The 19,958-nt window shown below is 53.6% G+C and overlaps 10 protein-coding genes across 10 annotated transcripts; 5 read left to right on the forward strand and 5 right to left on the reverse strand.

The window, feature by feature from the left end:
* Positions 1 to 735: 735 nt before the first annotated feature.
* On the reverse strand, positions 736 to 1,167 carry A1O3_10388 (uncharacterized protein; the record flags this gene model as incomplete). The annotated part of the gene is made up of 1 exon (XM_007740478.1): positions 736 to 1,167. One exon carries the CDS (start codon positions 1,165 to 1,167, stop codon positions 736 to 738), a length of 432 nt encoding a protein of 143 aa, XP_007738668.1.
* Positions 1,168 to 2,636: 1,469 nt separating this feature from the next.
* Positions 2,637 to 4,501, forward strand: A1O3_10389 (uncharacterized protein; the record flags this gene model as incomplete). The annotated part of the gene is made up of 2 exons (XM_007740479.1): positions 2,637 to 2,853; positions 2,907 to 4,501. The coding sequence occupies 2 exons, from the start codon at positions 2,637 to 2,639 to the stop codon at positions 4,499 to 4,501; spliced, it is 1,812 nt and encodes a 603-aa protein (XP_007738669.1).
* A 1,064-nt stretch (positions 4,502 to 5,565) lies between these two features.
* Positions 5,566 to 5,844, forward strand: A1O3_10390 (uncharacterized protein; the record flags this gene model as incomplete). The annotated part of the gene is made up of 1 exon (XM_007740480.1): positions 5,566 to 5,844. One exon carries the CDS (start codon positions 5,566 to 5,568, stop codon positions 5,842 to 5,844), a length of 279 nt encoding a protein of 92 aa, XP_007738670.1.
* A 271-nt stretch (positions 5,845 to 6,115) lies between these two features.
* Positions 6,116 to 6,906, reverse strand: A1O3_10391 (cytochrome c oxidase assembly protein subunit 11; the record flags this gene model as incomplete). Its single annotated transcript, XM_007740481.1, has 3 exons — positions 6,116 to 6,616; positions 6,670 to 6,739; positions 6,791 to 6,906. 3 exons carry the CDS (start codon positions 6,904 to 6,906, stop codon positions 6,116 to 6,118), a joined length of 687 nt encoding a protein of 228 aa, XP_007738671.1.
* Positions 6,907 to 7,452: 546 nt separating this feature from the next.
* On the reverse strand, positions 7,453 to 9,366 carry A1O3_10392 (uncharacterized protein; the record flags this gene model as incomplete). The annotated part of the gene is made up of 1 exon (XM_007740482.1): positions 7,453 to 9,366. The coding sequence occupies one exon, from the start codon at positions 9,364 to 9,366 to the stop codon at positions 7,453 to 7,455; it is 1,914 nt and encodes a 637-aa protein (XP_007738672.1).
* A 1,033-nt stretch (positions 9,367 to 10,399) lies between these two features.
* A1O3_10393 (high-affinity iron transporter) lies at positions 10,400 to 11,524 on the forward strand (the record flags this gene model as incomplete). Its single annotated transcript, XM_007740483.1, has 1 exon — positions 10,400 to 11,524. One exon carries the CDS (start codon positions 10,400 to 10,402, stop codon positions 11,522 to 11,524), a length of 1,125 nt encoding a protein of 374 aa, XP_007738673.1.
* A 246-nt stretch (positions 11,525 to 11,770) lies between these two features.
* A1O3_10394 (uncharacterized protein) lies at positions 11,771 to 12,532 on the reverse strand (the record flags this gene model as incomplete). The annotated part of the gene is made up of 2 exons (XM_007740484.1): positions 11,771 to 12,082; positions 12,266 to 12,532. 2 exons carry the CDS (start codon positions 12,530 to 12,532, stop codon positions 11,771 to 11,773), a joined length of 579 nt encoding a protein of 192 aa, XP_007738674.1.
* A 1,358-nt stretch (positions 12,533 to 13,890) lies between these two features.
* On the forward strand, positions 13,891 to 14,448 carry A1O3_10395 (uncharacterized protein; the record flags this gene model as incomplete). The annotated part of the gene is made up of 3 exons (XM_007740485.1): positions 13,891 to 14,033; positions 14,095 to 14,153; positions 14,213 to 14,448. The coding sequence occupies 3 exons, from the start codon at positions 13,891 to 13,893 to the stop codon at positions 14,446 to 14,448; spliced, it is 438 nt and encodes a 145-aa protein (XP_007738675.1).
* Positions 14,449 to 14,535: 87 nt separating this feature from the next.
* Positions 14,536 to 15,135, reverse strand: A1O3_10396 (uncharacterized protein; the record flags this gene model as incomplete). The annotated part of the gene is made up of 1 exon (XM_007740486.1): positions 14,536 to 15,135. One exon carries the CDS (start codon positions 15,133 to 15,135, stop codon positions 14,536 to 14,538), a length of 600 nt encoding a protein of 199 aa, XP_007738676.1.
* Positions 15,136 to 15,788: 653 nt separating this feature from the next.
* Positions 15,789 to 19,143, forward strand: A1O3_10397 (replication factor C subunit 1; the record flags this gene model as incomplete). The annotated part of the gene is made up of 3 exons (XM_007740487.1): positions 15,789 to 15,881; positions 15,935 to 18,446; positions 18,497 to 19,143. 3 exons carry the CDS (start codon positions 15,789 to 15,791, stop codon positions 19,141 to 19,143), a joined length of 3,252 nt encoding a protein of 1,083 aa, XP_007738677.1.
* Between the last annotated feature and the right edge of the window lie 815 nt (positions 19,144 to 19,958).

Consider the following 19,958-nt stretch of genomic DNA (forward strand, 5'->3'; position numbering starts at 1 on the left):
CTCACGCCGCTTTAACACTACCTGCGCTTTCGCCATCCCCGAGGCTTGCTGGAGCTTTTTCGTGTACGGATATCAAGAACATGAGGAACCGGACCTCGAAGAACCCTCGTTCCGCGACATGCATCGCTGCCATCAGCGTGTTCTCTGTTTCCTATTTCTAGCCTCCGCCGAAAAGTATGGGCGACCGCGGCAACCGAAACCAGCCCGTTGTTCATATTTGTTTCAAGCATCGCTGCAAGGCTCATCTCTCCGGGGTAGTCGCAAGCAGTTTCATGTAAACACGCCTCGAGGCGCAAGGTCTTGCAAGACTTGCTCCCATCCCATCATACCTCACAATTCATCACCCAACCACAGCGACTGGGATTTTTGCTGCCGTCAGCCGTCGGTCACCCCTGGCCCATCTTGCAAGCCTCTGGTCAACCACCATAGCCGATGTGTCAAGAGTACATTAAACACATCCAGCACCTTCATTCACATCTCGCAGGCGCCGGTAGGGTGGCTGGGTCAAGAGGTCTGCAGTCTGCCGCTGTGTCAGATCCTCCAGCAGCCGCTTCGGCGGCTCGTTTTCTGCGATTTTGTTTCTGCCGACGTCTTCTTTCGGCCTTAATGTTCCGGTGGCTGTCTACATCAATGTCGACGCTATTGTCACTTTCGTTGCCGTCCTCGTTTCCGGTATCTGGTTTCTGCTCTGTAGCGAGGGTTAGTCAAGGACGACTGCTTCCATCTTCAGATCAACTAGCCTTGCCGGAGAGCCTCTGCTGGGCCGGCGATATCTATGGTCGGTCCCAGAAGTACGTTGAGGCGTTCTGCTTCGGTAATCGCACCCTGAAATAGCTGTGCGATCTTCTCCTTGTTGCACACAGTCCAGATCTCGACGTGTTGCTGGAGACGGTCCAGCGTATGAAACTCGGTAGGCATTTTTTCACGCAGTTGATGTTCTACCTGCGCCCATTTATGCGTGGTAGTTGTCTGGTCCCCCGAGAGTGCCTCCAGCCGATATTGATCTTGCAGCAGTCGGACTGCTTCTTTGCGCAGTTCTGGCATCTTGGACTGGGCAAGGTAATACCAGGCAGGCTTCATGCCGGTCGTCTTTTCTCTCCGATCCTGAATGATTTCGTGGAGTGGTCCGCATTGTTGATGCCTCTTCCGATCGGTAAGAGATTCCATCTCGGGTTCTCCGTGTGTTTGCCTGCCTTGCCTACCGTGTGCAATGCGTGCATGGATGCCAGATCAAGGGACGAGGTCATGGTTGCGGAAGACTAGGAACTACACAACAGGGACTGCTTGGAGGGACAGTGACGCGGCGAAGCGGCGAAATCTTCAATAGATAATGGCTTGCCGCAAACAGATTGATGGGAAAGCCTTGACAAAGCATAGGAAGAATAGAGAAAGAAACTGTTGTCGTTCACACTTCCCGCTGCCTTTAGACTCGGACAATCACCACTTTAACCTTACACAGTCCCGTCTTTATGTCTGACTCGAAGCATGTAATGTGACACATGGAGGCTCTTCTAGCAGTTGAGATGAAGTCAATGATCTTTGGCACTGACAATCATCTGGATTCTGGCCATCCTGTTGACCTTCCAGAGCTTACCCAGGTCGAGGAGATGTTGATTACTCGTGTCCACGCCTTTACTGAGATGCGACTAGTTCGTGATGTGCAGTATCGCTACAAAGAGTTTGACTAGTTTGACGACCAGTGCCTCCTGAAGAGCCTCGCACGAAGAGATCCAAAGAACCTCCTGCTGCCCAGTAGGAAAGACACTGTGATCGCATAACACACTGATACCAGGATCAAGGACTGAATAAGGGATGGAATAACCGAGTCAACATCGGTCATGGGTCATGTTCGAGCAGGCCATGACAGTTGTCTGACAGCCGACATTTATCCCAAAGTGCCACACATTGCAGGGGGTTCAACGTGTCAAGGCTGCTGTCAGACCCTGAATATCTTCTGATGCTTCCCCAGTTTAATGACGCAGCGCGTCTCCAGTGGTGTCCGCCATTAAGATGAAAAGGAGACAACTGATCGGCAAGCGACAACGACAGGTTGAATCAGATGTAAACAAGGGGAATTGCCTGTTGTCCAAGCCTCAAGCATGGCCAGTCACTTTGTTTCCGTCCAGACGTCGTAGATGAGAAGGAAAGCTGTCCTACCAGGGGATGCTGCGAGGTAGTCTATACGTGGGGGAGTACAGTAGTAGCTGCACGCCCATAGGCAAGTACAGAGTTACGGCTACCTATCGGGATCCCGAGACGCCTAATAATAATAATTGCCCGAACCCTAAGCGTGAGTTACAGGTGCCAGGGATTAGGGAACCTTTCCCTAAACACGCCTAGCCGGTAGCTCACGGTGCCTGTCGATCTGGTCCCACCGCCAACCAAACCCGCTACGCATGACGACTGCGCCTTTCCCTTCTCCACACGGCAGCCTGCGCCGTTGACTCGTTGAGCGCAGTGCGGGCAGTGAATACTACTGGACCGCAGGTACCTTAGGGATTCAGGTACGGAGTACAGAGTACATGTATCTGGACTTCTTCTCTGCACCTAGAAGACCTCAACCTCCATCCTCCATCCTCCATCCTCCTCCCTCTCCTTCTCGCTTGGCTCTTTCGTTTTCAGTTTCGACGCTCGTTATGTTCGTTGTCTCCTTCTTGTTGGCCGCTCTGGTCACCCTCCAGTCTGTCGTTGCCTCGCCTGTCAACTCCCGCTTCGATGATACCATCAAGGAAACTCACAATGTCCCTCCAAAGTGGTCAAAAGTTGGGAACCCGCACCCTTTCCACCTGTTAAAGATCAATATCGGTCTCAGGGCCAACAACTTTGATCTGCTTGAGCAACACTTGCATCAAGGTGAGCATACCATTCAAGCTACACCGGAATCCCACCACTGACTCTCCTCCCAGTTTCAGATCCATCTCACCATCGTTACGGCCAACACTTGACCCAACAACAGGTCCATGAGCTTATCAGCCCCTCTGATGAGACCACCGACCTCATCGAAGAGTGGCTGTCCCAGAACGACATTGATCCATCTCATTGCCAGTACAATGCCGCCCGGGATTGGATCACGCTGACCCTCCCCGTCGCTCAAGTCGAGCGTCTTCTCCACACCAAATACTCGGTCTATCAACATCAAGACGGCACCAAACTTGTCCGAACCACCCAGTGGTCGCTACCACGCTCACTCCATGAACATGTCACCACCATCCAACCCACCACTGCCTTCCTCCGTGCAAACCCCAAAGGAGAGACCGTCCTAACCGTCCCCACCGAGGTCGACCTTGACCAACTGACTGCCGCCGCAAATTCCAGCTCCCTCAACCGTGTTTGCAACTTCGCCGGCATGACGACTGCATGCCTCCGCACTCTCTATAATACCGTCAACTACTCTGTCCAAGCTTCCAGCAAGAACCAGATCGGGTTTACAAACTACCTGGGCCAGGTTTCCAGTCGCTCCGATGCCAGACTATATCTGCGAAACTTCCGCCCTGAGGCTGTCAATTCCTCCTATGCCGTAAATCAAGTGTCTGTTGACAACGGGCCTCTAGATAACGCCACTGCTGAAGCCGGTGTTGAAGGTAATCTAGACCTCGAAACCATCCTGGGCCTCGTGTACCCTACACCGGTGACCTTATATTCAACCGGCGGGTCCCCCCCTTTTGACCCGGACCTCTCTACCACCTCAAACACCAATGAACCCTATCTAACATGGGTCCTGTACCTACGGGAGCAAGACCCAAACACTGTTCCCAAAGTCATCTCGACCTCCTACGGCGATGACGAACAAACCGTGCCCGAGCTTTACGCGAAGACTGTGTGCAACCAATTTGCCGCCCTCGGCGCCCAAGGCATCTCACTCTTCTTTAGCTCAGGAGACTACGGTGTCGGGGATAATGATAGCTGCATTTCCAACGACGGACAGAACCGTATAACCTTCCTCCCTGCCTTCCCGGCCTCTTGTCCCTATGTCACCACCGTCGGTGGAACCAGGGACTATCCTGAAGTCGTGGCCTACGACGCTCATAACGGGTACGCCTCTGGATCCGGCTTCAGCAATTACTTTACTCGACCATTCTGGCAAGCGACCGCTGTGGAGAGATACTTAGACACAATCGGCGACCAGTTCAAGGGCCTGTACAACACTGCTGGCCGGGCATACCCCGATCTGGCCGCACAGAGCTACAGATACCTCGTCTTCGTCAACGCCAGTGTGCGAAGCGTGGACGGAACGAGTTGCGCCTCTCCCACGGTCGCCAGTATCTTCTCCCTGGTCAACGACGCCCTGGCCGCCAAAGGCAAGCCGCCGCTAGGCTGGCTGAACCCGTGGCTATATCAACAAGGCTTTGCGGCGTTCACAGATATTGTGAACGGGAGCAGTGTCGGTTGTAACAGAGCTGGCTTCAGTGCGGCTGAGGGTTGGGATGCCGCCAGCGGGTTCGGAACACCAGATTTTGAGAAGATTCTGGATGTTCTCGAGATTGGGACGGGAAGTTCCTAACTAAGCGGTCCTCCTAGCTCGAAAACGCATCACTTGAAAAGTAATGAGTCAAGTCGGTCTGACCATCTTGGCTGGTCCAGGAACACTGGCAGGACTTGCAGATTCGACTGCTGTCACCACTGCATAGAACGATTGTCCCCACGCCTACTAGAATCCTGTTGTGGAGCAGCGAAATGTCCCCGGCTGCCTACCAAACTGAAAAGAAAAGACTCGGCCTTTACCTCCTCGACTCCATACCGAACTACACAGGGATTTCATACAGCTGCGGACGAACAAAGCTGAAAGACCACATATTTGCTTTTCTCGTCTCGCCACAGCGGCCACTGTAGCGAGACCGAGTGCGGGAACAAAAGTCCGAGCTATACGACACAAACTGCGCCTGGTGACGCGAGATAATAATGTAAAACATAATTAATCCATCAACCATTCCAAGCGCTTTCCTCGTTTCCCTGTTTGCGATGACTCTCTGAAGCCGTTAGTCATAATAGTTGGTGTTACTATACATACAGCCTTTAGTAAACGAGTAGTCGGTCTGCCCCTACCTCAGATTCTATCAAACGAAGCTCTCTGGGGGCCCAAGTCTGAGTCTCAATCTGAACCTGAATTCGAGACGCAAGTTCGAGGAAACAACATGGTTAGCATTGTATTACATTGCGCTGTTAGACAATCACATTCCTCCTCAGATCAAACTTTGAATTGGATTGGACTGGACGGAGTTGAGAGATCTGCTGTATCCCGCACTATGGCTTGTAAGATATCCCTCTCTGTGCTTGATATTGGTGTCGAGCGCACCACGTCCATCAAAGTGGCCATCAACCCGACAAGCAAAAGGAGTCTACGGCAGCCCTGACAGAAACTCGTATCCTCATGCTGACCGTTGCTGAAATGGGCGTAGACGCCAAAATTCCCTTTCGACCCGCCTCCCTGTGCCTGAGGACGTCGGCTTGTCCAACCACCTAACTGACTTCAACGCGCCATCAGCCATCAGCCCGGCCGAGAAGGTCAATCTCGCTGGTTTCGAGGATTTGATTGTGCTCTTTTGTAATCCGAGTACAGGTGCTCAGATGTCTCTTCCCTCGCGGTCTGAACTCTACCTCGGGCTGAGTGACAGTGACGACTCAAGTAAGCCGCTGTCCAGGCATGTAGCCACACTGGACAAACCAGTCCCCAAATCATGGAACGCGATTGCTGATGCCAGGCGCTGTACGCCTCAAGCTTGCCATTATCGAGACACTCTTCCGCAACTGCGTAAGTCGAGCCTTGACCAGATCTACGCCATCCCAACAGAATCTCCAGCGTACCAAGCCGAGGTGCACGAGCGGCTACATCTGCAGTATGACTGAGTCCGTGGCGAGAAGTGGGGTTTCCGCAGAGTTTAGATCTGCCGACGTTTAAATAGTAAGAGAAAGGTTCTGAGGCAGCCGACAATTGCGATCCAGGACGGCCAGGTAATCAAGTGGTAGTATCCGTCTACCCACCGGACCATAGCTAGATGACATGATTGAGTGGTTGAAGCGCAGTCGGCATTCCTCGACGGGACATGAGAGTTTACCTGGCGGGGCTCGGTGCTGGTTCCAGTCGTATATGGCTTTGCATTCAGTCCTGCACTCCACACTATGCCGGCGCCATGGCCATGGGGATGGTGGTCAAGACCCCATTCTTGTCATATCTCGCCTTGAAAAATGTATAACTCAACGTGATTGTGTCAATGCCCTTCATGGCCGGATCCTTGACAAATTCCGGATCGATGAAGAAGAACACCGGCATGTCCACCGTCTCGCCGGCGTTTAGCCGTTGCTCTTCGAAACAAAAGCATTGGATCTTGCTGAAGTATGGCGCCACTTGCGCAGGTGTCACGGAATATGTAGCCACCCCGATAATGTCTGCCTCGCTTTTGTTGGTGGCAGTGTAGAATGCCAATGCTGTTTCACCCGGTAGCACACGGACTTCGCGTTGCTGCGGCGTGAATTTCCAGGGCAGGATATCGGAAACCGAGCCATTGAAGGTAATACGTAAACGGCGGTGGTCTTGGACTGGTCTTAATCGTAGGGCAGGATCTCCGTTTGACTCGTGAGCTTTGACAGGCTGGCCAGACCAGCCGGTTTGTTGACATATCTGAAGCACCTGTAAGGTTTTGAACAAGGCCTAATATGCGTGTATCGACTCACCATTTTATACAAGGGTACGGAAGCATAAGACAGGGCGACGAGAGTTATGCCGACACTCAGCCCGTAGAACCTGCGGTGAATGTGAGCCTCTCCTGTATCTGTCCCTCAAGTTTATCCCTACATTGTAGTTCGATTCTTCTGCTTGGCTTCAGCTCGAGCTGCATCCCACTGCGTGGCATATCGAGCCTTATTGGATGTCTGTACGACAGTTCGAATCTGTATTCTCGGTCGAAACATTGGAGAGGGTATATCGTGGTATGTCCTTGTGAGCGGGGGGTGTAGATTAGACAGTCCTAGCCTAGAAGCACAGCATTTGGAAGCCATAATGCTGTCAAAGGCTTGGAGAATAGAGACTTGGGAAAGCAGGTCAGAACCAAGCTTCATCAGAAGCATGAAAATACTAGTCGAGGACGGCCTCAGGTGATGTGATGGGTCGCGCTCACGCGCTCACGTGATGTGATACCGCCGAGCATTCAGACCCTCCTGATGGCGACGTTTCGGGCACCCGCACGGGATCCATTAATAGAGTCTACAGAGCAGTCTGTACGGATACAGTAGCCTACAGTAGCCTCATCAACGCACGGTGCGTCCTGTTCACTCTACAGACAGACATGAAGACGCACAATAGAGCACACGGTATCAGTACACAAATACTAAATAAATTTGGGTAATTAGATTTGTGGAGAATATCGGACTTCGGCCTCGGCATGACCTGAGGACTCGACACCATTCTCATTGGTGCTAACTAACAACATTTATCGAATCCCAACATCACTCACAGGCCTAGTCACGATAAGGCTCAACAGTATGCTGGACTCCACCGGTGCCTGGAGCCGGAACAGGAGCAGAAGCAGACGCGATGTCACTGGTGTCCGTACTTGTCTTCTCCAACGGAGCCGCTGGGGTCGACAGGCCATACACAACAATGAATGCCATTCCGAGGAACGCACTGATGCAGGAGAAGACCAGGGCCACGATTCCGCGCGCGGTGAAGCCTGCAGGGAGAAAGGGCTGCTGCTTATTCTGGCCATCAAGGTCCAGAAGGTCTTGTGTGTGCGCAGCGGCGTTACCTTCGAATGGCACACCACCGGCCCGGCAGACATCGTAGTGCTGCTGCGGGATGTGGGTGGTCTCTTGGATCTGCAGGGGCGCTTCAATAAACGACATGGCCAGGCCCTGAGCCAAGTGCCAGTCGATGTGGCAGTGGAATAGCCACACGCCGGGATTGTCGGCCACAAAGCGAATGACAAAGTATCCCTGGGGCGGGACGACAAAGGTGTCTCTCCGCGCGGGGATTGCCGGGAAGGCGGTGTGGTTGGCCGGGTCGAAAGTAAGAGGATCGCCGTCGGCGTAGTCGTTTCGGTGTTCATTGAACGGCGGCGCACGTTCAATGACCTGGAAGTTGTGGCCGTGCAAGTGGAACGGGTGGGAGCCCGAGTCACCATTGTTGAGCACCACTTGCACTACATCGTTGTGCTGCAAGACTATCGGGTGGGTGAACTCGCCGTAGACCTCGGAATTGGTGGCTAGGTCGCCCGCGGACAGGACGGTGTAGAGGGTTGGCACTTTGGGCGCGGTGTAGGAAATGTCGTTGAAGAATGCGTAGCCGAAGCCGTTGTAGAGATTGTTCATGGTCACCGTGACATTGATCTCAAAGTCCGGTTCTGGCAGCAGTTCCATCTGGTCGTGAGGGACGAGGGTGAAGTCGTCAAACGGCACGAGGTCCGCAGAGGCTTCGACGGTCATGACGGCATCCTCGTGAGGGGCGTCAGCATCGTACTGCAGCCAGTTGGTGTTGTTGAGCTGAAGCTCGGGTTCAATGACATCAAGCAGGTCCGAGTCGGCGACGGTCACGATGGCATAGTTCTTGTCGGTGCTGTTCTTGGTCGTGAGCAGAATCGAGTACCGCTGCGCCACGGAAATGTAGAGCAGGTCGGCCTCTTTCGGTTCGACGTAGACGCCGTCGATCTCGACGATCTTGAAGGTGTGGTCCTCAATGTAGAAGTATTGTGCGACAAAGGCCCCGATGTTGATGATGCGGATCAGGTAGGTGGTGTCTGGCTTGACCGGGATGCTGGAATGCTGGGTGTCGTTGAGGAGGAACGAGTTCGGGACGGGCTCGGCACCGGTGGGATTGTAGAGCGACAGGAACTGGATGTCCTCGACGAAATCGTGATACCAGTCACTGATGGTCCAGGTGAGCTCCTCCTCATAGTCGTCGTTGAAGAAGGCATCACTATCGTGCACGATCAAAGCCTGGCGATAGCCGTCGGGATAGCAGAACTCGGTGTGGCAATGGTACCAATACGTCCCGTTCTGGTCGACGGTGAAGTCGTAGGTGAAGTTGTACCCGGGCGGAATGGGGCATTGGGTGGCCATGGACGGGCCGTCCATGTTGTTGGTGCCGTTTTGGTACATGCCGTGGAAGTGAATGCTGGCGTTCTTGTCCCCCAGGCCGTTGTACATGTTGACGACGAGGCGGTCGCCCTTGTCGACCTCGATGACGGGCAGCGGCCACTGGCCATTGATGCCGACGACCTTCCGCTCCATCAACCCATCGGGGTTGGCGGTGACCCAGCTGACGTTGAAGTCGTAGGTGACAGTCTTGGCTGCGGCCTGCCCGACGGCGACGGCGACGACGAGGAAGACGAGCAACAGCAGGTGCTGCTGCAGGGAGGAAGAACCAAGCATCGGCATGGCGGAAACACGTGGGCTTGCACAGGCTTAGCAAAGGCTTGCGCAGGCACGCAAGGCGCAGCTCACTCTGAACTCTGAACTGTGAACGGTGTCGATTGATCCTGTTGGTCTATCTTTATCCTTCCCACGCCGCACAACGCAGAACAGCACAGAACAGAACCACGGCCAGGACAAGACGCTCGCGAAAGAATGCTCGATGAATGCTGGCCACGGTGCTGGCCCTGACGGGTCCCCACGTTCCCTATATGCGGCCGGTCGAGCTCACGCGACGCACGACTCAAGAGGAGGATTCCACACCAGCGTGGCGGACGGGCAGCGCTGCAGCCAGCTCTCCTACATCGGCCTCGTGCAAAAGTCGCTTCCCTGCGATGTGCTTGTTGCTCTTGTCCCAACTCGCCAACTGTATCCCTTCGCGCAACCGCCGTCTCCATCCCCAAGGGTCGTCCGCCCGTGCAGAGATTTTTTCTCCCTCCCCAGCTCAGTCCCACCCGCCGGGCCCTGAGCGGCCTCGATACCAATCGTTTAGCGAGCTCGCCCGCCGTCGCCCCCTCCGGCTGCCATCTTCTCCCGCTGGTCTCACTACGCTTGGACACACGAGGAGGTCTAGGGCCCTTAGACTGGTTGCCCAGCCCTGGCACCTTGCAATAAAGTTATCTGATGCTCGCTTCAGGAGATTGTCCACCAACCATAGTTCTCGTCGCCATCCGTCGCACCCGATAATCTTATCAAAATGGAGTTATCAGATGATCATTCCACTTACACTATCAAAACGCTGAGAGCGTCCTGCCCATGCAACAAGCCCCAGCACGAGCAGACTAGAGATGCGCCGTCCCATTCTCTCCCTTCCGACGTCGGGCTGAGCAACGTGTTTTCCGACTCGGCTCCAAATCGGGCAGTCGAACCACCCTCAAGCTGCTCCTACTAAAGCTTCACCTCGCTCTTGACTTTTGCTTGTCTTGTCCTCCAGCCTCCGAACTCTCCCTCTGGCCATTGATACTGGACTGCCACCCCGGTGAGTTCCTCCGCCCTCACCATGACCAACGTCTTCGGCGTCCAAGTCTTCTTCATCATTTTCCGAGAAGCTCTCGAGGCGGTCATTATTGTTTCCGTTCTGCTTGCCTTCCTGAAGCAGTCCCTCGGCCAGCCGCACCAAGACCCTATAATATACAAACGGCTAGTCCGTCAAGTATGGGTCGGGTCGCTGGGTGGCATTCTCATTGCCCTGGTCATCGGCGGTGCCTTCATCGGTGTCTTCTACGGCCTGGGCCATGATCTTTGGGCCGAGTCGGAGGATCTCTGGGAAGGCATCTTCTACCTGATCGCCAGCATCATCATCACCGTCATGGGCCTGGCCATCCTGCGCATCAACAAGACCAAGGAAAAGTGGCGAGTCAAGATCGCCCAGGCTCTTCTTGCCAAAGGCAAACACCAAACCACGACCAAATGGCTCGGCGATTGGGGTCGCCGACATGCCATGTTCCTTTTGCCCTTTATCACCACTCTGCGGGAGGGTCTCGAGGCTGTCGTCTTTGTCGGCGGTGTCTCGCTGGGATTGCCTGCCACCGCGTTTCCGATCCCCGTCATCACTGGCCTGCTCGCCGGCCTGCTGATTGGCTACCTGCTCTACCGCGGCGGCAATGTCATGACGATCCAGTACTTCCTCATCGCATCGACCTGCATCCTTTATCTCCTTGCCGCGGGCATGTTCTCCAAGTCTGTGTGGAGCTTGCAATTCTACAAGTTCGCGCAGAAGGTTGGCGGAGACGTTGCCGAGTCAGGCGATGGGCCGGGATCATACAACATTCGCCAGACCGTGTGGCATGTCAACTGCTGCAATCCCGAGCTCGACCACGGCTGGGATGTCTTCAACGCGTTGCTAGGCTGGCAAAACACCGCGACCTATGGCTCCGTCATCTCGTACAACATGTACTGGATCTTTATCATGGTGGCCATCGCTTGCATGCTGTACGAGGAACGCACGGGCTCGCTGCCCCTGCAGAGACCATTCCTGGCTTTCATCGGCAAGATCCCGGGATTCCGACGATACGCTGCTAGGAAGCTCAACGCGCCCAAGCCGAATGCAGACGACCTCGTCAGTCAGGTCGATGCTGATCTCTTCAGCCATGGGATCGCCCAGCGGCCATTGGCTGAGAAGTAGTGGTCCATATTCTATCGGCGTCGGTGTTGGCGGTTGTGGAGCTGGCAGAAGGAGGAGAGTTCGTGGCTTAAAAGGCGTCCCGCAGCGACGAGCAGTGTGTCATGTGTCATGGGAAGATATCTCTTTGATTATTCTCAAGCTAGATAGACGGATGAGCAGAGTGCGGACCAAAAAGTGATGGATCCAATGGATCCACATAGTTCTGTGATTCAAGCCAGACTTTGATTCCAAGAAGCTCTCGTGTTTTCATTCCGTCCCCGAATAAGACTGGGGTCCGCGTGCCCGTCCCTGTCCACTCTTGCCTCTGCCTGACTGTCCATCTCCTCCTTCTTCGTCATGGTCGCCGTCGCCGTATCTGTCTACGTCTTCGCCTGCTTCTCCGTCTACTTCCTCGTCTACTGCCCTCAGCAGCCGCAATCTATCGTTTCCGGGCTGGGCAGGCTCCGACACACCGGCATGTTGGAGGCGACTGTAGACGCCGATCCCAGTGCTCGTGCCGCGCCGGCCTCGGTCCCGGTCTGGATCTCGGTCTGCTCGCAAGGCCATGTCGACGAGATGCTGGAGGTCGCAAAAGTCAGCCCTGGTCAGTTTTCAAACCTTGATTCCTTCCCCGCCTGGTCCATGCCGTGATGAAATTGGCTGCATCCGATCCAGTCACTGGCGTCGGCGTATCTTCAAAGGATCGAGCATGCAGTGCTTTGCGGGGAGAACAGACAATAGAGAACAGAGGGCGGCACATACCGCCAGGAGCCAATTCACCAGACTTGCCACGCCTACCATAACGGCCACGCGGACCTCGTGCCGACGCCACGGATCAACACATCGCCTATCATACCCCAGGGCGACCTCACACGCGTGGGCGTCGACGCCACGGCTCGGAAACGGCCACGCGCGATCATGCGGCGAGTTGAAGCCGCAGCAGTGCAGGGCGGTCTGGATGGCACGGATGGCGCGCTCGTCTTTGCGCCGGAACATTGCCGTCCATTGCGATTCTAGGGCGCAGGACATCATGTTCAACGACGAGGGCGTCGCGTCCGCGTAGACCAGAGACAAGACGAAGAAGGAGAAGGGGATGAGAGGTCCCACTTTGCGCACGAAATATACCAGGTTGGAAATGATGAAGGCCGAACTTGACCTCGTCGGTGTTGGTGTCGACGTCTTGGTTGGTCCGAGGGCCAATCTCGCTCTGCGGGCAAGAAGACCCGTCGCTAGGGTAGCCCCGGCCAGTATGAGCGAGATGAGGATGTTAGAGACTGGTAATACGAGCGGGCAGGGCAATGAGAGGGTCGTGATTTGGGACCAGGAGATGCTGGACGCAGCACACTCGGGTCAGCTTGAGCAATGGAGGAATGAGTGTACAGCTAGGGGAGGACAGAGGAAAGGAAGATTGAAGAGGAGAGAGTTGGTGTTTGAGTGAGTTGAGAAGAAGGGCATGGCAAAGCGGAAAGCCCGTACGCTGAGAGAACGATTGATGCTGTGGCGATCTGAGAGGTCCCCGGTATTCCAGGAGTCAGCAACCCAGATCTAACGGTCACGGGAAGGAAGATTGACTCGCGACGAGAGAGCAGAGAAGCAGCCGTCTGGCGTGAGCGTCAGATCCCAGGTCCATTGTGCAGCTAGACTGCGCTGGAGTGTCGTGTAGTGACACGAATGCTGGTGTCTGAGATGGCAGTCTGATGAAAAGATCGGGCTAGGACAGAAGGAAAGAAAGTTGAGCTGCCAGGCAGACGTCGAGGCGATGAGTGCGAGTTAGAGGAAGACAATAAAAGGAACGTAAGGACCTTAGGCTTGCCCCTCCCTCACCCTCCCACACTCTTCCCTCTTCATCATCACATGTTGTGTAACCCTGCGGCCGCGGACAGGGGGCAGGGTTTCCTGAGTGGACGATGGCAAATGGGTGCATGGAGGTCTCCCTGCCAAATTCTTCTCATCCTCTACACCAACCAGGATTTGGATCTATCCACCGTAGCCCCCAAATTCTGGTGCGGCCGGTGAAGCAGTCCATGGGGCACTCGAAACCAGTCTTTGCGTGGATGATATATATACCTAGGTAGATATCTAAGGTAGATACGGAGTATACACTGCGAAATGAAGTTGAAGGGCAAGGCGGCAGTGGTTGTCATGATCCACCGCACACACCTGATCCGGTCATATGCTCCACCGGGCTGATAGTGAGCTCTCATTGGGTAACGTCTTGGTTCATCCAATCGCGCCAAATTGCACTTCAAGATCTTGCTCCATCACCAAGGCACAAAGGCACCTTACGGAGTAGTAGTAATACTGACGTCAAAGCCCACCTTGCACTCACGAAACCTCATAGTTTCCCTCAAAGCACAAAGCATGGTTGCCCTGGGGCTCTCACATTAATGGACTTATTCCACGCGATCACCCAGACCGTAGATACTGTCCTGACCTGTCACTGGTACGACTCCTTCAAAGGCTTCAAAATGGACAATTCTAAGTCCGACGATAAAACTATGGATACAGTGGCTGGCGGCGAAAGTACTCAGTATGTTGTTGAAGCCCGTCCCTTCCTGGTGTCTCTGGCAGATCATGGCTGAGGCATGTAGGTACGAGTCCATCAAGACTGTGACTCAGCCAACCGAGAAGCAGAGGGGACAAATGGGTTGTATGTCTTGCTAGCACTCTGATCATGCTTTCCAGTCCGTCAATCCTAATATCTTGCAGCTGGCCCAAACACGTCCGATACACCGCCAACTTCCCAAGACCGTGGCCGACAGTCCGCAGACAACATCAGATACGGGCAAAACATTTCCGAGTCTGGTATGGGTGGCACAACAACAACTTCCAGTGGGGTCGCATCTCAGGGAGCCGGATATGGTGGAACTGCAGATCAATCTGAGAGTCAGAAGGACTCCCGGCCGCAGCAGGGATATGGTTCAGGATCTGGAGTAGGGGCATGAGAGTGCTCGCATTTTCGTACTGTGTAGAGTATTGAGGAATGTTGATGCATTCGGGAGAGCATGGGCGGTCGTTAGGATCTCACCCAGCTAGGTGGAAACTGTTTGCTGGGGCGTATTCGCCACGGGCGGTGTCATCAGTTGTGGCTCCTCCGTTTTATTCTGAGGTTCCACTTCTCTTTTGGCCTCCTTGAGCTTCTCCAGGGTTACTCCGTTGCCCAGTTTCGTGATGCCAACAACAGGAGGGTCGCCTTTCCTGACAAACTCATACATGCCCGGCAGTTTGTTGCCAGCCAGTCTGAAGGCGTCTCTTACCACCTGTTCGTGAATTTTGCCTTTGACTTCGAAGATGATTCTGCTGACAGGTATCCGGGCAGCCCAATGGTCGAATTTTCCTTTTCCTTTGCCCATACGCACATCGTTTCCCTTAACGTAGACGCCGATGTTTGCACTGACTCTTTTATATAGTTTGTAATGCTCTCCGCGCAGTCTTCGATGTATGGTCTCTTCGCCGGTTTTGAGTTGTTTTGCTGACACTCTCCGGTCGTGATCTTTCATCCTCAGACCGTAATCGCCCCAGACCACAGTTGTGCCTCTGGTTGAGCCTCCCGTTGGCATGCGCGGTCTTCCAGTCATGGATTTTCTCGTTTCCGGGCGCTTCGGCGTTAACCAGTCTTGTCGCGCTGGCATTGTAGAGAATGATCGCCAGCATACTGACGAGGCCCGAGTAAGGGACGTTGGTCGTGTGGAGGAAAACATCGTTGTTGACTGCAAGCATCGCAGACAAGCCGCTATTCACAGGTCAGTACCTAATGTCCAGAAGGAGCCTCTCCCGGAGTGAGATCATACCAGCCGGTTTGATCGATGGACCAGCCATTGCAAGTACGAAGACAAGAACACGCAGCTGCAGCTCGCACAAGTTTCACTCTCCCAGATGGAGAACGCGAGCGACTGCGGCAACGGCGATCGGATTGGGAGAAAAGTGCATTCAACGAAGCTGCAGCCCATTGGCACACTGCATCAGCTGAAAGCGGAATTGCTTCTTGGCGGTTCAACGGCGAACTCACGAGGGCTAAGGCGCCCATATAGGTGGGCTCAAGGCGGCGTCACGCCCGTCCCAATTGGGTCCCATTATCCATCATCCCCTTACACGCCCAGCGCGTCCCCGTGCAGTGTAGCGCGTCATCCTCGAGACGAATTGCAGTTAGACACTCAACACTGCATGCGACTTCCGCCCACTTGTAGCTCAAACCTCAAAGCTGTACCCGTCTCCTCTCCATCACCCATGTATTATCTCAGCCGGGCCTGACAAGCCATTTCACATTACCCTTTTCTTCGAAATAATGCCCGACATTAGAAGTTTCTTCGGCGGAGGAGGTGGAGGAGCAAAGGCCGCAGCGAAGGGCGTCGGGTCGGAGGCAACTAAGAAAAACATCGTATGCTCGATTTTGTGCTTGATCCACGACCCTATAGGGCTAATCTCCAACAGTCGACCTCCAAGCAAAATTCCAAACAGCGTGGGCGTGCTCGCAAGGTCGTCTCAGACGATGAAGATGATGATGAGGTTGTCGAAACCAAGCCCAAGAAATCCTCAACGCCGAAAGCGAAGCGAATCGTCAAGGAACCTGTAGAGGAGGAGATCACAAGCTCGGCTTACTTTGCCTCCTCAAAAGCCAGCCGCAGTAAATCCACCCCGATCAAAACCAAAGCTGCGAATGCAAATGGAACCGCAAACTCTCCCTCAAAGACCACGAACGCCGAAACTCCCTCTAGCGGTCGAAGATCGACGAGGAAGACTACAATGAAGAACTATACAGAAGATGATGCAGAAATACCAAACACTGTGCTACAAGACGACTCAGAAGGGCACGACGATATCTTCAACGACTTCAAGAGCAGGAAAGTTGATGATGATTATGAAGAAGGCTCGGATGCCGACGTTCTGATGCCTCAAAAGAAAAATAACAAAGCAGCAAATGGGAATGCGAAAAAACCACTACCGGACGAAGACGACGATGATGTTGAAGTGGCTGAGATACCTATATACGATAGACCCGGTGACCGGAAAAAGAGGTCGGCAGCACCATCTAATCGCAAGCGGAAATCCAAAGACCTCGACGAGGATGAAGATAATGATTTCCTGGACGATGGCGATGCAACTCCCAAGAAGAAGCCGAGAAAGACAACAGCCACGACATCCACAAGACCCCGTGCACCCGCCAAGAAGGAAGAGCGAGAAGAAAGCAAAGAGATACAAGATATTCTATCTAGTATTCCCACCGTTCGAGCTCCTACTCCACCGCCACGAGACGAGAATAAGAAGTTTACCTTTCAGCCTGGAGGTGGAAATGCCAGTGTTGCACCACCGGCAGCAGGGACGGCAGAAATCCCTGTGGGAGCAGAAAATTGTCTCACTGGGCTGACCTTTGTCTTCACTGGTGTTCTGAATGCCTTGGGCCGAGAAGAAGGACAAAACCTTGTGAAACAATACGGCGGCAAGGTTACTGGCGCTCCATCAAAGAAAACAAGCTATGTTGTCATTGGTAGCGATGCAGGGCCAAAGAAGCTCGAAACCATTCAGAAGTTGGGGATCAAGACCATTAACGAAGAGGGTCTTTTCGAACTGATCAAGCGTCTTCCTGCCAATGGTGGCGACGGGAAAGCCGCCGAAGCCTATGCGGAGAAGCAAGCCAAAGAAGATGCCAAGATTCGCAAAGAAGCAGAGGAGATGGAACGACGAGAAAAGGAGAGGCAGCAAGAGGCAGCGAAAGTAGCGAAAGCCGCTGCTGCTCGAACCGGCGCGTCGGTTCCGGCCGACAAGTCTCAAGGACGAAAAGTTGACGACCGACTATGGGTGGACAAGTACGCTCCTGATTCGCTCAGCAGTGTATGTGGCAACAAAAGTGCCGTCGAAGGTTTACAGAGATGGCTTCGCAATTGGCCAAACAACGCAAAGTCCAACTTCAAAAAGGCCGGCGCCGATGGAAAGGGCATCTTCCGCGCCGCCTTGCTTCATGGGCCTCCGGGCGTGGGAAAGACGACGGCTGCTCACCTGGTAGCCAAACTTGAGGGCTATGACATTGTGGAGAGCAATGCGAGCGAGACCCGAAACAAGAAATTGTTGGAGCAAGGCTTAACCGGGGTTCTGGACACCACATCCCTCCTCGGTTATTTTGCTGGTGATGGGAAGAAAGTCGACCCCTCCAAAAAGAAGATTGTCTTGATTATGGACGAAGTCGACGGCATGTCAGCGGGTGATCGTGGTGGCGTGGGTGCGTTAGCTGCCGTTGCCAAAAAGACCCATATTCCGATGATTCTGATCTGCAACGAACGCAACCTGCCAAAGATGAAGCCATTCTACCATGTGACTGCCGAATTCCAGTTTAGAAGGCCGACTACGGACATGATCCGGGGTCGAATTGCCACGATACTGTTCCGCGAAGGCATGAAACTCCCGCCTCCGATCATGAATGCTTTGATCGAAGGGTGCAATGGAGACATTCGTCAAATCGTCAACATGATCTCGACAATCAAGCTTGACAACAAGGATCTTGAATTTAGCGACACCAAAGCCATGTCCAAGGCTTGGGAGAAACATGTCATTCTCAAACCATGGGATATTGTTAGCAAAATTCTCCGACCACAGATGTTTGCCCCCAGCTCCACGGCCACCTTGAACGACAAAACCGAGTTGTACTTCAACGACCACGAATTCAGTTATTTGATGCTTCAGGAGAACTACCTCAAAACTCAACCTAGTCTTGCAGCGTCCTATCATGGTAAAGAACGGGACATGAAAATGCTGGAACTCATCGACAACGCTGCCTCCAGTATCAGTGACGGTGACCTGGTTGATCGGATGATACACGGCTCACAGCAACAATGGAGTCTCATGCCTGTGCATGCCATTTTCAGCTTTGTGCAGCCAGCTAGTTTTGTTTATGGTAATCTCAACGGACAGGTTAGTTTTGCTGGCTGGCTTGGCCAAAATAGCAAACAGGGTGAGTTGGTTCGATGGCCCCCAGCTGATTCGGATACTGACCATCTCCAGGCAAACTCTCTCGCTTCATCAAGGAAATTCAAGGCCATATGCGTCTCCGTGCAAATGCCGATCGCAATGAAGTGCGCCAACAATACCTCCCGGCTCTTTGGGACAAAACAGTCGGGACACTCCAAAACGAGGGCAAGGAAGCGGTTCAGGACGTCATTGATTTCATGGATTCATATTATCTGACCAAAGATGATTTCGATGCCATGCTGGAATTGGGCGTGGGTCCCATGGACCAAGAGAAGGTGAAGCTCGAAACGGCGACAAAGGCCACGTTCACCCGGTTGTACAACTCTCAGAGCCACCCCATGCCATTTGTCAAGGCCAGCAATGTTTTGGGCGTAGCCAAGGGGGCGGGCCCGAAGGAGAAACCGGATCTGGAGGAGGCAGTCGATGAATCCGAACCCGACGAGGTTCTCGATGTTGAGGCTGAAGAGGCTGAAGATGAGGCATTGGACTTGAAGAAAGACAAGTACATCAAAGCACCAAAGAAGAAGAGCACCGCAGCCGGTGGCGCGAAGGGAAAGGGGAAGAGAAAGAAAGACGGGGAGGATGCGGATGGCGATGATAGTGAAGAGCCGCCCAAGAAGAAGAGAGCTTCGGGCGGTGGTGGAGGTGGAGGTGGGAGGAAGGGGAAGGGAAGAGCTTGAACCCACAGGCCTTTCTACTGGCATATGTCTATGTCTACAGTACCTTAGGTATGTACTCGGTATGTCCACTACAGGGTGCAAGCACAAACATCGGTACACATAGGTACCTAGTACCTACCTAGGTATGTAAGTTAAGAAAAGTGAGTACGTACCTGCCTGATGTGTAGGGAGTATCCGTACTTCGTATATCCGTACTCGGTGTCGTCTGTGCAAGCATGATCCTACAGTCCAATCATGTTCGACGGCCAAATCCTAATGATAATACTAACTCCATGTGGCAGTACCTAGGTACTAGTACGGAGTAGGAAGTACTAAGTTGTGCACTGCCAAGGAGATAGATGCCTTAGCCTGCCATTGTAGGTACGAGTACGGAGTACTGGCAATAATTGATGGCACTAAGTTGATCAACCCTAACCCTAAGTTGGTGCGCCCCTTAGCCTACATACTCCGTACTAACCTTGTATATTCACGTACCACTGGACATGCCTGGCACCTACCTCATGTACTCCGTAACTGGCAGTGTGTCCTCCACGTACCGTGCAACAAACACATGGAGCAGACGGCCGGAGGGGTTACGAAGTATGTGCCTTACACGTACCATGTCAGGCGTGCACGCTGTTGGGTTTTGGCCGCACCTGCACTTGCATATCTTGATGTACATGTAGGTACTCTCTCTGCTCTCCCTTTCCCTCTCTCGCTCCATCTAACTCTTTTGCTCGTACACTGCGAACACCCTAGCTTTGCTAAGGTACCTACCTAACACCACGACGAATCTCTACGGACCATCGGAGGCCCTGTCACGGTCTGCTCTTGAC

This window comes from Capronia epimyces (genome assembly GCF_000585565.1).
Source record: "Capronia epimyces CBS 606.96 chromosome Unknown aczIQ-supercont1.11, whole genome shotgun sequence".
NCBI lineage: Eukaryota > Fungi > Ascomycota > Eurotiomycetes > Chaetothyriales > Herpotrichiellaceae > Capronia > Capronia epimyces.